General features: G+C 43.4%; 1 protein-coding gene across 4 annotated transcripts in view; it reads right to left on the bottom strand.

Moving 5' to 3' along the window:
• Nucleotides 1-16,516, bottom strand: part of FRMD4B (FERM domain containing 4B) — a 229,783-nt gene that overhangs the window by 85,580 nt on the left and 127,687 nt on the right. For all 4 annotated transcript variants that reach the window (XM_075938573.2, XM_014571990.4, XM_006120015.5 and 1 more), the window contains 3 exons: nucleotides 12,459-12,524; nucleotides 9,777-9,871; nucleotides 7,370-7,462 (listed from right to left, as the gene is read on the bottom strand). In XM_075938573.2, coding sequence (XP_075794688.2) covers nucleotides 7,370-7,462; nucleotides 9,777-9,871; nucleotides 12,459-12,524 — 254 coding nt within the window. The remainder of the gene's footprint in view (nucleotides 1-7,369; nucleotides 7,463-9,776; nucleotides 9,872-12,458; nucleotides 12,525-16,516) is intronic.

Genomic DNA, 16,516 nt, shown 5'->3' with positions numbered 1-16,516 from the left:
TTTAACCAAAAATACTAACCACGCCCCCCACCCCCAAAAAAAAACCCACCGGGGAAAACATTTTGTTGAAAAAAAAAAAAAAAAAAAGAGAGGGAGGGGACCAAAGTTGTTGAGAAAAAACAGGACCCTGAGAGTTATTAAGGAAAAAAAAAAAAGAAATAAAAAAAAAACAGCATGGCCCCCTTAAGAGCAGGGGCTGGATTCTGCCACTCTTAACACGCTGCTGGTGTAGCGGCAGAGTGAGGGCAATGGCAACAGCAGCTCACATGCTCAGTACGCCCTAGGTATGACTTTCTGAGAGGCAGCTGTTTGCAACGCCACACCCAGGCAGGCAGCAGCCATCTTCTCTGCCTTCTCTCTCTGCTCCGGACCAGACAGCTCCCCTGCAGAACCAGGGAAGGGCGGAAGCGGGCGGGCCAGGCCTGGTTGCTTAGGGTTGCCAGGTGTCTGGTATTGACCCAGACAGTCTGGTATTTTCACCCCCTGGCTGGGAAAAAATGAGAAAATACCAGACATTTTAGGTGTCCGGTATTTTCTGAATTTTTTTACTGGACAGGAGGCAAAAATACCGGACTATCTGGGTCAATACTGGACACCTGGCAACTCTAATCAGGGCCTGGGGGCAGGAGGAGCATGGGAAGTCTCTTGCTGCCTGCCCCTGCCCTGCAAGGGCGGGAAGAGACTTCACACATTCCCTGCCCCCGCCCTGGAAGGGGTGCGCAGTGCTTTCACTCGACGCCTGAAGGCAGGGGAGCGGCAGGGCGTCTGCAGGCCAGCCCACTGAGGCCCCTTTGCCCACACCTGCCCTAAGTTCTCACAAGACTTGTTTACGCTTAGGCCATGTCTACACTAGAGACTTTACAGCGGCAGAAACAGCACCGATGCAGCTTCTCCACCATAACATCTCCCATGTAGTCAGTCTGGGCACGTCTAGACTTCGTTTTACTTTCGAAAAAAGAGATGCAAATTCGGCAGGAATTTGCATATTTTCTTCCGATCGCTTTTTCAAAAGAGTTTTTTTTTTCCCAAAAAAGTAAGCAGTCTAGTCGCGGCTCTTTTGAAAAAATTGAGGTTTACAGGTTCTTTTAAAAAAAGGATTTTTTAAATTTTTTTGTCAAACTGCATCTAGACTGCTTGCTTTTTTGAAAAAAAAAAACTTGAAAAAAAGACAGGACTATGCAGCACTTTAAAGATTAACAAGATGTTTTATAAACCATCTTGTTAGTCTTTAAAGTGCTGCATAGTCCTGTCTTTTGTTTCAGCTAGACCAGACTAACACAGCTACATCTCTATTACTATTCTTTTGAAAAAGTGATCGGAAGAAGATATGCAAATTCCCACCGAATTTGCATAGCGTCTTTCGAAAGTAAAACGTAGTCTAGACATGCCCAGAGCTCTGCTGTCAGAATAATTAAAACACGCCCACAAGTAGCGGTACTTACGCTGGAGGGAGAGCGCCTCCTACCGACACTGCACTGTCCACATCAGCACTACTACTGGAGTAACATAGGTCACTCAGGGGTGTGTTTTTTCATACCCCCAAGAGACATAAGTTATACTGACAAAAATGCTAATGGATACAGAGCCTTAGTATGCTAGCTTTAAAACTCCTGTAAAAGAAAAGAAATGCTATGGATATTCCTCCCCCCACCCTGGGCCAAAACCAAATATTGTCTTTCCAAACAACCATGCTAAATGTTGCCATGAATTTGCTTTTATTCTTCCAAAAGTGCAATGCTACAGAATTTTGTACTTTATGCAGGTGCTTAGGTCTCATTAGCTTCAGAAAAACACGACATGGCAGACTCTCACGTTGCTTAACATACTACAGGCGCTCCAGCACTATGGTGATGATAAGCATGGCGTAAGAACCGATATAGCACAGAGCCAAATGCTGTCCTGGAAAGTGCTAACTTTCCTGATTTGGAACCTATGTTTGCACTTCCAGATCACCTTTCACTCAAAGATCTCAGCAATCTTAATAATTCACAGTGCCCCCACAAACAGGGCATTCTTATACCCGTTTTATGGATGGGCAAACCTAGCTTAGAGAGGTTTAAGAGGGTTGCCCAAGACTGCCAGTGAATTAGAGCAGAGCTAAGTATAGAAACTCAGAGTCCTAAATCCTTAACCGTGGGGAGGCTGAGTGTCCTAGTATCCACTCACGTCAATGAAGTCTACCCACATTGGTCTTATAGTGGTGGGTCTCCACTGACTGCTGTGTATCTACTCGGTTGCACAAGTAAGAAGGAGAAATCAGATTCTCTGATTTCAAGGACTGAGGATACTTGTCACCTAGGAAGGTCAGGTCCTTAGGCTCAAGGCTTCTACACTTCAAGACCACCTATTAAAATGTAAGCTTTTCTACCATTTAAACACATGTAGTGCTCACAAACTACAAAATGCAAATCATACAAACAGAGCCACTGCTCTGGAAGCTGCACACAAGACTGGGTCACAACTCTGCAGCGCGGGCATGTGACATTTCAGCCAGGTACCACCCTGTGCCTCCCTCTCTCGAGCAGTTCAAATGTCTTTGAGGCTTTCCCCCACACTTGGTTTGAGTGTTTTACTTCTTCTGCAGAACATGCTGTACATTCCCATTTCCGCAGCATGAGCAAGGGACGCTGTACCACAGAGATAAGGATGTTCAAGGGCTGACAGGCATGTACACCAAGACAATCAAGTGCTTGTTCTAGTTCTGTTTCCTAAGCCGTCGTCATGCGAGAAAGAGATATATATTTACTGCTCATTTTTGTAAGCTGCAGGGTCTTTTACTGACTGCATATATCCCATGATCCTCTGTGTGGCTATTCTGAATTTACAGCTGACTAAAGACAACAGTATTAACTAAAACTGAAGGGGGAATTCTAACATTTGTCTTTTATTACTATAGTGCAAGAGTTCTCAAGCTGAGGATCATGACTCAGAGGTAAGTCATAACTGGGTCTGTTGGGGTCAATGCCACCCTGCCCAGCCCACACTGCTAATGAGAAAAAGATCCACTGCAGTAGGGGAAAAGGTTGAGGGCTACTGCAGTAATGCATGCATTCACCATTTCTGATTAAAAATATGTGCTATGAGTTTTATCTGCAATAAAAGACAGTGAGATTATATTTACCGTATATACCTGATCATAAGCCTGTTCCTTCATAAGCCTTAGTTTAAAAAAAAAAAAAGCTAAAAAAATCACAATGACCCCTTCATAAGCTGACACTGTATCGGCAGTTTGCAAATGTCCGGTCCCAGCTTGTCGGCATAAACCGCTGGCACGTCGGGGCATTTGGTTTACCAGGAGTGTCGGCAGGCATGGAGCCTCTTCACTCCCATTGGCTGCTGTTTGCCATTCCCAGCCAATTAAGGTTTCCAGATGTCCGGTATTTGAGCTTTCTGTCTGGGAAACAAATTGAGAAAATACCAGACATATAAATGTCCGAGATTTTCTAATTAGGTTTTATTATTATTGTGCGTATCAGTACATAGTTGTGTGCTGTCTGGCTGGTAGACACGCTCACCCTGCGTCCGTGCGTCTACCAGCCAGGCAATAAGCAACTGCACAGTAGAGGGGGAGGGTGGGGCTGGGGCGGGATGGAACCCCCAGGACCGGACTCGCTCTGCCATGACCATGCACGGGACGTGCAGCACCCCAAGATCTGCTTACGCTCGGGCCGGCCCCGCTTCCTGCCAACTGGTTCCTTCCCCCGATCTTCTCTGGCCAGCCCCACTCCCCTCCCAGCTGGTCCTCCCCACATCTGAGATCAAGTGTGTCCGATATTTTTTTGAAATCATCTGGTAACCCTACAGCCAATGGGAAGTGTGGGAAGCAGGGGGGCCAAAGGAAGTGCTGGCTGCCACTTCCCACCACTCCCATTGACCCGGAACTGTGAACAGCAGCCCCGGGGAGATGAGGGGCTCCGTGCTTGCAGACGCTCCAGGTACATAAAACGTCTCAGTGCGCCAGCGGTTTGCAAGAACTGAAGTCTGCCGACCCCCGTTCTTGATTGTGTCATTTTTTACCAAAAAACTTAGGCTTATGATCAAGTAATTTATTAATGCTTGGCACATTTTTACAAGTTATTTTACACATTTTTACAAGCATTACCAATATTTTTGAAAAAAATGCAAATGATCCTTGTTGGTTAGTTCGAAACAATGAAAGGTTCCTGTTTTCAACGAAAAAATTCATTTTAGCGTGGGAAAAGTCAGCATCTCAACTTTTTATTTTTTTCTTTAGGAAAAGGTCACCGTGACAATTAAAAGGAGTGACTTTTCCCCACAGCAACTAAACCCATTTAAAAAAAAAAAAACGTTCACTTAAAAAGAGCAATTTCCACGAAATTGACGTTTTACAAACCAGTTTGATTTCTTCGAAGCACCATTTTCCATTAACATTTTGTTGCAATGTAAACAGTACACCCCGGCTTTATTTATGACAACAGCACCCGACTGGTACTTGAATGGCACTCCTCAACTACGGAGTGCTTTGCAGATGGTAAAGGCTTGATCCTGAGAGATGCTGAGCGCTCTCCATATAATGAGAGGTAAGGGTGCTGGGCACCTGCCAGGAGGCATTTATTAATCAGAAGGATTGGTCCAAAAATTATGTTTCATTGGTTATTAATTCATTTTAGTGCTGTGCTCAACACAGAGTGAGGCTTTAGGTCTAATTTTGATCTCTCAGAATTTTCACACCACTGTAATTCCATTGACTCTCATGAATTTACTCACAATTTCACACCTGGGAGAGTGATATCTGAATCAGGTCCTAGGTAACTAAACACCTGTAAAAGCTAGTAGACAGGCACCAAGGAAATAAATAGTGAATAGGCAGACAACAGGGGATTTATGTGCAACCATCTTTAACTATAAGGAAAGTTGCATGACTTGCCCTGTGTCCACTCATCTTCAGAAAAGCTTCTAAAGGTTACAGTGCTCCTAATTTTGTAAATGGTGGGACCAGCTGGGCAAAGCTTAAGAACCTGATGGTGCATTGTTTTTCAGGCACCACTCCCAACTCAGGAAGTGTGGTGTGCGGTCACAGGGACCTAGCACAGTCACTTTAACAGCCTGGCCAATCCCAGGAGACTTTGAACTCTGAGGGAAGCAACTTGATGCTGCAAAGCTGTACTTCCAAAAGTTGTTTATTTTATAGCCCCTGCGGGATAGACGCTGCACCCACAACACAGACAGGCCCTGCCCCAAAGAGCTGGCCTTGACAGACAAATGAGGCTTCACAAAAGCCCAGGAACTGGAAGGATGATCATTTCCACTGGCAAAGGTGTTAAAAAAGGAGTTGAGGGGAGAGATGGCTTATTGCGCAACAGACCAATGCTCACATGTGCTCCAAGCAAATCTCCCTGACTCCTTCCATCAGTTCAGGTGTTTAAGAAATGGCTGTCCTTTGAACCTGTTTTAAACCCCAGAATTGTACAAATAAATAGAGATCAATAAATGTGATGTGTGACCAAGAAGCAGGCACAGCACTTGTTTAAACCAAAAATCACAAGGTGGTTATACTGGCAGAAAAAAGCCGCATCGTAATTACTTTTATTTTCGAAAGCTATGCTTTCGAAAGTGCGATCTGAAGAAGATATGCAAATTCCCACAGAATTTGCATATCATCTTTTGACCGTTCCACATTGTCTAGATGAGCCCTTCTGGTCCAAGGCTGAATTCCGAAGTCACGCGTCCCACAGAGGCTCTGGAAAAACGTGTCTTTTACACAGCATGAGCATCATACTCTAACTCCCCATCCCTGCCCCGCCTTTCTGCCAAAGTGGTGTGCACACAGTGCTGTATCAAGCATTCTGACTGCTCACATCTGGGTTTAATTAAAGAACCGACAATGACGAGGCACATATGTTAAGAAGAGATAAGTGAGGGAGGGCTAATCACTCAAGGCATGTGCCACAGCGTGAAACCCTACCGTCGCTTACACATCAGAACTATTGTTATGATGTGGCCAAATATTTTTATAGATATGCAGATTTTAAAGGCTCTTCTATTAGAACATATATTTTCAGTGGGGCTAAATAATTTGTGTACTGTCAAGTATTCCTATACCCTCATTTCCTTTCTCAAGGCCTTCTTGCTCATTTAAAAAGTTTATTAAGTTTTTATGCCCCTAAAATGCAAACTCCATTCCAAATGGCTTTGGCTTAAAATTAGCTTTCAGCAGCTTCTGCTCCCACATCAGCTCTCTCTCTCTGTATTAACTCCTGAACTGGCTGTGCACCATGCATCCCCTGATACCAGAGCAGCCCAAAGTCAGTGGATTTCTGCAAGGGTACATAATCCTGCTCACATGGAGCTCACTGAATAGAGCTCTTTATGTTTCACAGAAAATAAGGGAAGATCTGCAACGTGACCAATTTGATGGCCGAGTCAGTGACAGTGTTTCTACCCTGTGGCCATGTATGTGACTAAAGTTCAATACACAGATTCAGTCTCTTGTTTCCTGGCCAGAGGCACTGAATGTTTAGGAGGGACGAAAGGCCCATCATAAATATATTCAAAGGGAAAAAATTATTTTAGGTTTTGGTTCTAAAAAATGGGGGAAGGTGGGAAGCTACAAAAATCTAAGAAGAAGAAAAGCATATGCAGTGAACATCAGGTACTGTTTACTGTGAACTGTCCGCTACCATGCCCTAAACCCACAGCACAGCCTTGTGGTACTTACATGTTACATAAAGCACCATTCTCCAAAGTGCATTACAAAAACTTTAACTCAGGAAAAATCTAGCAAGACAGTGTGCCATATTAGTACTGGAGAGTGGAAAAGATCAGCCTAATTTCATTTTCCAGAATGACTTAATTGTGAAAAATAGTACCCATCACAAATGGGGAAAAGTAATTTAACTGTCAAGAATTAGCATATTTTAACTAATCAAAGGTATTAGTAAACATGCAGGCAAGGAAGTTCTTTAAGTAAAGGATTATTTTAAAACATTGATAATATCTGTTTAATGTAATAAAAATTGTTTTGATTTTAAAAGGGAATAACCAAACTTCCAAAATGTCTCATAGTTAAACAGCATTTATCCAGGAGTTAATTGCTTTCTAAAAATAACACAGATGGCTGTTGACTTTTATTTCCTTTATCAAACTAGTTATTAATCCTTTAAAACAAACAAAAAAATCTATGGTCATAATAAAGCAAACCAGTCATTTTCCCATATAGCCTACAGAAAAAATCAGTGACAATTGATGCCTGAAGGGGAGGATTGGAGGGAGGGACACCTAGGCGGTAAGAAGGGGGCACGTGGGGACACCCCATTTAGCAATTAACATTTTGGCAGGGTCCCGGGGCGGGGGGGAGCAGTGCAGCCCTCAAATGCTACCACGAATCTCCTATGCAATTAATACTTACCTCACTGCAAAGTACAAAGTTGCTGGACCTGGTTTCTTGGGCAAGTCGTGATCCAGAACTCTATGATCCAACTGCAGCCAAATATTCTGGCCTCTGAAGGAACAAAAGGGATGTGGGGGAGGAATAAGGGGAGAGGTGGAGGGAGGAAAAGGGAAGAGGAACAGGTTCCATGAATAATATTGAAACAGATGGCTTGTTTTTGCTCAAACCGGCCCTCTCAGGGCAGGACTGAGAAACCCTGTTCTCGCTGAAATCAGGGACAAAACTTCCAACTCCTCAGCCGAGGCAAGATTTGGCCAAAGGTCTGGGTTTTTTTTTTTTTTTTTACCAGAACTTTCAGATGTCAATATACTTTACACTCAGGATTTTGAGGAAACTGAGGTCACCCCCACTCTAAAGCAGGCACATGAAGATCAGACAGGAAGTTCAGAAGAACTAATGTGTTGCCCCTCCACAGTAAGGCAAGACCCTGCCCTGCAGGGAGATGGCAGGGGCTTCCCGGCATAGCGACACAGACCCCACGATGAGAAGCCGGCTTTTGAGAATTGCCTGGTCATGCCGAAGAGAAGGGCCAGGGGCTTGCATTTCACCGCACAGCTAAGAGGATACTTTCACAAGCTCTGTTTTTAAGAAGCAGGAACAGACTAGGGGGATGTGGCTTGCCCCTCACTTAGCCCCTTGGATTAGCCAGAAAAGACAGGCAACGCACTGATGCCTTGTCTTGCCACCTGAGAGATTCTCCCACTGCAAAAGGCCTCATGCTGGAACACCATGGCTGCCCCCTAGTGGTGACAAGCACACACTGCAAACACTGATGCACAGAGGGGTCACAGGTGGCTTAGGAGCCATCAAGTCCACCCCCTTGCCCAAAGCAGGAGCAACCCAACTAAATCATCCCAGCCAGGGCTTTGTCAAGCCAGGACTTAAAACCTTCAGGGATGGAGATTCCACCACCTCCCTAGGTAACCCATCCCAGTGTTCGCCACCCCCTCCTAGGTAAAATAGTTTTTCCTAACATCCGACCTAGACCTCCCCCACTGAAGCTTGAGACCTTTGCTCCTTGTTCTGTCATCTGTCACCATTGTGAACAGCCTCTCTACATCCTCTTTGGAACTCCCTTTCAGGCAGCTGAAGGCTGCTATCAAATCTCTCCTCATTCTTCTCTTCTGTAGATTAAATAAGCCCAAATCCCTCAGCCTCTCCCCATAGGTCATGTGCTCCAGTCCCCTCATCATTTTGGCTGCCCTCCGCTGGACCCTCTCCAATGCATTTTCCTCTCAGGAGCTGTCGGAGGCTGTTGGTGCCGCTATATACAGCTCAGATTGGTCTTAGCTAACCTGTATCAAATCCAATACATCCTATCTATAGTGGGGGCCCCAGAACTGGACTTAATACTTCAGATGTGGCCTCACCAGGGCCAAATAAAGGGGAATAATCACTTCCCTAGATCTGCTGGAAATGCTCCTCCTAATGCAACCTAATATGCCATTAGCCTTCTAGGGTGCCAGGGCCCACTATTGACTTGAGCAGATGCCTACATATTCACTGGGATGTGTCAAAAATTCGACATGCTTTTTGGCAGTACTTCTTTTGTAAACAAAAAAGGTGCCGGTACTAGGGTTGCCAAGCAAAAAAAAAAAAAGTCTGGAGGCTGGGGCCGAAATGCGGTTGCAGCCCCTTTAATTCCTGCTTCAGTCTAGCGTGGTGCTCTCAGGGCCGGCTGGAGGCTTTATCGAAGAAAAGCGAGTGCTCCCAAAAAAAGATGGTTCGCAAAAAGCACTAGCAACCCCTCTGAAATATCCAGGCAGTGCTTTGGAACAACGCAGCAGGTGGGACTGCCACTAAGCAACTACAGAGACAAGAAAAGTCTCCTGGCTGTTCTCCTGGGAGGAGCATAACCATCATCCCGGAGGTATTTATAGAAGAAACGCTGGAAGAAAACATTTTCCAGCAAGGACATTGCAAAAATGTTCTAAAAAGAGTCCCCAGGATGAAAGCAGCACTTCAAAAATTATACCCAGGGCAGTGCTAAGTAGAGCTGTAGAAGCAGCCACCTCTGCATGCCAGGGTGATACCCAGCTGCTGTGACACTCTAAAGAACAGACTCTCTGGGAAGCAGAGAACACTGAACCAGCTTTTCCACTTTTTACTTGCAAGACAAACAAGAAAGGGCAAAATAAATCCAAGGAGGATTTTATAGAACTGTCCTGTTTTGCCATGGTGTGTCATCCTGACTCAGCTGAGGACCATTCGATGGGGGAGGAAAACATCTTTGCAAAGAGGAGTCACCTTTAGAGCACTGTGGCTTGGCCCGGAGTCTACTCCTACACTTTGTGGGATGGATTGAGACATTGGTTTGCAACAATCATTTCACCCATCATTTAAAAAAAGAAATACAGACACTTACGTGTCATCTATACACGTTATCCCAAAGTACTCCTTTTCTTTGAGGTTGAAATGCGATGCCACCAGATCCAGTAACTCCCGAGACAAAAGTTTGGGCTGTTGAGAGAATCATCATCATATCATTACAGTCAGCTCAATCATTTTATTTTTAAACTCGTCTTCTCTGGGTATGTTACCTTAAAAAGGACCCTGCCACGTAGTAAAAAGAACCGTGATGCTCTCTCTATTACCTAGCTGGGTCTCATGAGGACTTTTGCACTAGGGTTTCCCAAATACAGCCACGACTCCAAACCCCAGTTTACACATCAGAACGAGACCTAAATGATTAAGGGTACGTCTACACAGTGGTGCTATTTCAGGTTACTTCTGGTATCCCGAAATAGCTATTCTGCGTCTTTGAAACAAGTCCGTTATTTCAAAATATAATGGGCTCTCTATTTCACGAGGATTAAGGGATGTTTCAGAATAGCGGTTTATTTCGAAATTTGGCACTGTGTAGACAGCGCCAAATGACAAAATAAACTATTTCAAAATTAACTCGAAATAAGCTATGCAATTTGCTTAGCCCAATTGCATAGCTTATTTTGAGCTACGGGTGCAGTGTAGATGCCCTAAGTGGTTAGGAAACAAAAAACTCAGTTCTTGAGCCTTTACAATCCAGCTGAAAAGTATAATTACGTAAAGGAAAGGAGGGGCTAGTCTAGAGGAAAGACTGGACTGAATTCAGGTTTTTGTGGATATAATGGCAGGAAGGACCTTTCAATATAGAATCTGTTACACTTGCAGAGAACTAGACCTTTTCCCTCCCCTCTTATGAAAAGGTACCATCCACCTTAAAACACAACCCAAAACCCAGATCACTTTACAAAAGACTTTAAAACTGAAACTCTGAAGAACTTAATGTGTTACGAATTTTAGAGACATCAGATTTTTTAAAAAAACCTACTTATTGAAACATTTCCAAATGTGACAGCTAAAACATGAAATGGAGGACAGATTTGTCTTGTGTCACAGTCCAAACAAATAACAAAAGAGGATGTCTGATTTAGATTTTTAAAATTCACTCCTCGTTACTGATCTGAGGGGGTGTTAGTCACACAGACATGGCCTAAAGTTTTTAGATGCTCACCTCTGACTTAGGGTCTTAAGTCCCATTTCAAAAGGGACACTGGCACTCAGAAGGCAATGAGATTTAGGAGCATAAAGTGCCCCCACTGGAAAATGGAATTTTTTGAAAACTTTACTTATGGACATTTATGAGAGGTTTGACTTGTGTGTCAATTTAAGATGGTAAAAAGGGAACTGCAATTAAAAGCATAGATGACACTATAAAACCAGGCGATGGTGGGCAAAGTGAGGCTACTAGAACATAAGAACGGCCATAAGGTCAGACCAAAGGTCCATCTAGCCCAGTGGCCTGTCTGCTGACAGTAGCTAATACCAGATGCCCCAGAGGGAATGAACAGAACAGGTAATCATCAAGTGATCTCTCTCTTGTCACCCATTTCCAGACAAACAGAAGCTAGGGACATCATTCCTACCCATCCTAGCTAATAGCCATTGATGGACCTAACCCCCATGAATCTATCTTTTTGAACCCTATTAAAGTCCTAGCCTTCACCACATCCTCTGGCAAGGAGTTCCAGAGATTAGCTGTGCGCTGAGTGAAGAAAAACTTCCTTTTGTCCTTTTGTTTGTTTTAACCTGCTGCCTATTAATTTCATTTTGTGACCCCTAGTTCTTATATTGTGGGAGTAAGTAAATCACTTTTCCTTATTCACTTTTTCCACACCAGTCATGATTTTGTAGACCTCTATCAAATCCCCCCTTAGTCTCCTCTTTTCTAAGATGAAAAGTCCAAGTCTTTTTAATCTCTCTTCATAGGGGACCCATTTCAAACCCCTCATCATTTTTGTAGCCCTTTTCTGAACCTTTTCCAATGCCAATGTATCTCTTTTGAGATAAGGCGACCACATCTGTACGCAGTGTTCAAGATGTGGGTGTACTATGGTTTTATATAGAGGCATTAAGATATTTTCTGAATTATTCTCTATCCCTTTTTTAATTATTCCTAACATTCTATTTGCTTTTTTGACTGCCACTGCACACTGAGTGGATGTTTTCAGAGACCTATCCAGAATAACTCCAAGATCTCTCTCTTGAGTTGTTGTAGCTAAATTAGCCCCCATCATATAGTATGTATAGTTGGGATTATTTTTTCCAATGTGCATTACTTTACATTTATCAACATTAAATTTCATTTGCCATTTTGTTGCCCAATCACTGAGTTTGGTGAGATCTTTTTGAAGCTCTTCACACTCTGCTTTGATCTTAACTATCTTGAGCAGTTTGGTATCATCTGCAAATTTTGTCACCTCACTGTTTACCCCTTTCTCTAGATTATTTATAAATAAGTTGAATAGGATGGGTCCCAGGACAGACAACTGGGGGACCCGACTAGTTACCTCTCTCCATTCTGAAACTACCATTTATTCCTACCCTTAGTTTCCTGTCTTTTAACCAGTTATCAATCCATGAAAGGACTCTTATTCCATGATAACTTACTTGACTTAAGAGCTTTTAGTGAAGGATCTTGTCAAAGGCTTTCTGGAAATCTAAATACACTATGTTCACTGGATCCCCCATGTCCACATGTTACTGCTGCCCCAAAGAGGGTTTTTACCTGAACCAGCAGTTCCAACTTCCTGTCATCAAGGAGCTGAACCTGGCACTGCCTGCCTTCTGTCATCTAGAAAGAAAGGAACATATGAGAGGTGAGGGAATGGAGGAAATTCTGTTTAAAAGCTTCAGTAGGCAATTACACATTTGGCCTGTGTAGTGAAACTAAACCAGACTTATCAATACCTTTACATAAACAGCCAGCCACGTCCTTACGCACTAATGCTCTGGGAGAGCAGCCAGCACTTGGTACAAACAAAAAAATTATTCAGAGATTCCAAGATTAGCTAGGACCAATCTGAGCTGTATATAGCGGCACTGACAGCCTCCGACAGCTCCTGAGAGGAAAATCGGGGAGAGGGAGGAGGCGCCTCATTCCTAGAAGGGGCAGGACCTTGAAGGGGAAGGGGCAGGCCTGGGGCAGCCAGTCCTTTGCGCCACCCAGAGTGCGCTGCTGCTCCCCACAGCCCTTAAAGCTGTCCAGAGCGCACAGCATGCCATGATGCTCCAGTGGCCATTTAAAGGTCCGAGGACTCTGGCCACTGCTGCAGTAGCAGCGGCAGAATCACCACAGCAGCAACTGCCCCCTTTGCCCATCTCTCCCCCACCCTATTCCCCCTCGGCAGGCGTGCCTATATAACACATGCCAAATCTGCCCTCAAATAATTTCTGGCGCAGATCTTTCAGGAAAAAAGAGCCAAGCTTTATTTAAAAATAGTCAGCGATGGAGAATCCACTATGAACCTTGGTAATCGTTCCATTGGTTAATTACTCTCACTGTCAAAATTGTATGCTTTATTTCTGGTTGGAAGCGTCTAGCTTCAACTTGCAGCCTCCCTCTGCAAGATGGAAGAGTCCAGTACTAAATGTTTATTTCCCATGTAGATACTTGCGGACTGTGATCCAGTCATTCTTTAACCTTCTTTTTTTATATTAAAGAGATTGAGTCACTTTGGTTTTCTAAGCCTCCAGTCATTCGCCTGGCTCTTCTGTGAGCCCACTCCAATTTATCTACATCCTGCTTGAAGTGTGGTCACCAGAACTGGACACGATTCCAGAGAGGTCACGGTAGTGCTTAATGTAGAGGCAAAATCACCTCTAAACTCCTAGGCTATGTCTACACTGGCCGCCTATTACGAAATAGGCATGCTAATGTAGAACTTTGGAAAAGGCAAATGCGCGGGGGATTTAAATATCCCCCGCGGCATTTGCATTTTCATGGCCGCCGCTTTTTTCCGGCTTGGAGATAAGCCGGAGAAAAGCGTCCAGACTGGCGCGATCCTCCGGAATAAAGCCCTATTCCTACTTGCTTTATTCCAGAGGATCGCGCCAGTCTGAACGCTTTTCTCCGGCTTATCTCCAAGCCGGAAAAAAGCGGCGGCCATGAAAATGCAAATGCCGCGGGGGATATTTAAATCCCCCGCGCATTTGCCTTTTCCAAAGTTCTACATTAGCATGCCTATTTCGTAATAGGCGGCCAGTGTAGACGTAGCCCTACTGAAGAATCCCCTGTTTATGCTTCCTATGATTTCTTTAGCTCTTTTGGCCACAGTGTCACACGGGGAGCTCATGTTCAGCTCATTATCTTCCATGGCCCCCAAAACTTATTCAGAGTCACTGCTTCCCCAGAGAGAGTCCCCTCACTCTGTAAGTAAGGCCAACATTCTTTGTTCCTAGACACGTATACAACAGAACCCCGTTTTTCCAATCTAATTGGGAACTGGGCCAGATCAGACAATCACAAATCTGGGTAAACCAGAGAATGGGAACATGTAACACTGCATCACCATCTAGTAGCCACAGCAGAGATCATCCCTTTCTAGGACCTGTGTGTGCTGGTTATCTGGTTGACACTGAGAGCCAGTTAAGGGAGGGTCAGATAAACGGGGTTCTATTGAATTTATATGTAGCTATATTAAAAGGCATGTTATTTGACTGCATCCAGTGTACCAAGAAATCCACAGCACTCTGCATCAATGACTTGTCCTCCTCATTATTTACTGCTCCCCTAATTTTTGTGTCATCTGCCAACTTTATCAGTGATCATTTGGGTTTTTTCCAGGTCATTGATATAAATGTTAACACCCCATGGTCCCCTGTGGGGTGATGAAGCCTGTTTTGTAATTACATTTTGGGAACTATCCGTTAGCAAGGTTTTAATCCATTTTAAAACAAACATCTTTCACAAGTTTAAGTATATTCCATCAACATTATTACCTTTATCAACTAAACTTGTAATTTCATCAAAAATATATATGAAGTTAGTTTGACATTATCTTGCTTGGGATCAACGTAAGGCTGACAGGCCTACAGTTATCCAGGTCATCCAGTTTACTTTCCTTAAAAACTGGCACATTAGCATTCCTCTATTTTCTGGAACTTCCCCAGTGCTCCAAGACTTACTGAAAACAAACATTAATAGTCCAGTGAGTTACTCAGCCAGCTCCTTTAAAACTCTTGGATGCCAGTTATATGGATCTGCTAATTTAAAAATGACTAATATTATCAACTTCTGTTTAATGTCCTCCAAAGATACCAGTGGAATAGAAAGAACATAATTACCAAATGATAAACACCTTTCAGAAGGTGCTGTGTAGACATAGGTGAAGTTTTTCTGAAAAAACTTCACTTATGTCCACACTGCTATTGTGTTCTTTTGAAAGAAAATCAAAAGAACAGAGGGGTTTTTCTGACATTGGTAAACCTCATTCTACGAGGAAGAACGCTGTTTCCGAAAGAGCTCTTTCAGAAAAAGGTGTGTGTGGATGCAGAAGAGGGAGTTTTTTCGAAAGAAGAGCCTCCAAGAAAAAGCACAGGTGCCCTGGTGGCCACTCCGTCCACAGTAATCACAGCTTAAATGCGAGATAGCATCCACACTGAATGGACACTATCTTTCAAAAAAGCAGACTGCTTTTTCGATGCGCTTTGGCAGTGTGGACGTTCTCTTTCGGAAGAAGCTTTTTCGGAAGATCTCTTCCGGAAAAGCTTCTTCTGAAAGAAGCCTGTAGTCTAGACGTACCCTATACAATGAAACTCTCTTCTGTTTTTCCTCCAAATACAGAATAGAAGTATTTATTGAGTAATTCTGCATTATTATGGATAATTCTACCATTTCCATCCACTAATAGATCAGTATCATCATCAGGATTCTTTTTGTTTCTAATATATTTATTAAACCCTTTATTGTCCTTAATTATGCTGACCAAAGATTTATCCTAGGGTATGTCTACACTGCACGGCTATTTCGGGATACCAGAGGTATTCCGAAATAGCTACCCTGCATCTACACAAACTGCCCGTTATTTTGAAATATTTTTTGAAATAACGGGTGCACTATTTCGGCATCCCGATAAACCTCGTTGCATGAGGGTAAAGGGCTCAAAATAGCATGTTATTTCAAAATTTGATGCTGTGAAGATGCACCAAATTTCAAAATAAGCTACTGTATTTCTAAATCGATTCGCAATAAGATACGCAATTTGCATAGTGCAAATTTGGGTATCTTATTTTGAGTTTAGGGTGCTGTGTAGACACACCCTTAATGTCCCCTTGCTTCTTTCATCAATTTTCTACAATTCCTAATTTATTATTTATATTAACATAAACTTCCTCTTTCATCCACCCATATTATATATGAAAAGAGAGAACGTGCTGCCTACATTTCCCCACCAAACCAGGAGAAATTATTAATCAGTATAGTATGCTTCCTCAAATATAGAGGTGTGTCTAGACTACAGGGTTTTGTCGACAAAAGTGGACTTTTGTCGACAAAACTAAACCTGCGTCTACACTACCGCTGAGTTCTGTCAACATAACGTCGACAGAACTCAGCGGTTTTGTCGACGCTGGTAAACCTCATTTTACGAGGAATGACGCCTTTTAGGCATTATTGCATCTAAACTGTCCTTTGCGTCTACACTGCCATGTTGACAAAGCAGCTTGCTTTGTAGTCTAGATGCTCTTTGTCGACAGAAGCTTTGTCGACAGTATCTGTCGACAAAACTTCTGTTGACAAAAGCCTGTAGTCTAGACGTACCCTAGGATTGTGGCTTTTCCGGCATC

Source organism: Pelodiscus sinensis, chromosome 11, assembly GCF_052426305.1.
Source record: "Pelodiscus sinensis isolate ZL-2025 chromosome 11, ASM5242630v1, whole genome shotgun sequence".
In the NCBI taxonomy this organism is placed as follows: Eukaryota; Metazoa; Chordata; order Testudines; family Trionychidae; genus Pelodiscus; species Pelodiscus sinensis.
The sequence above is the reverse complement of the archived record's forward strand: the minus strand, read 5'-3'. Positions and strand labels throughout refer to the sequence as shown.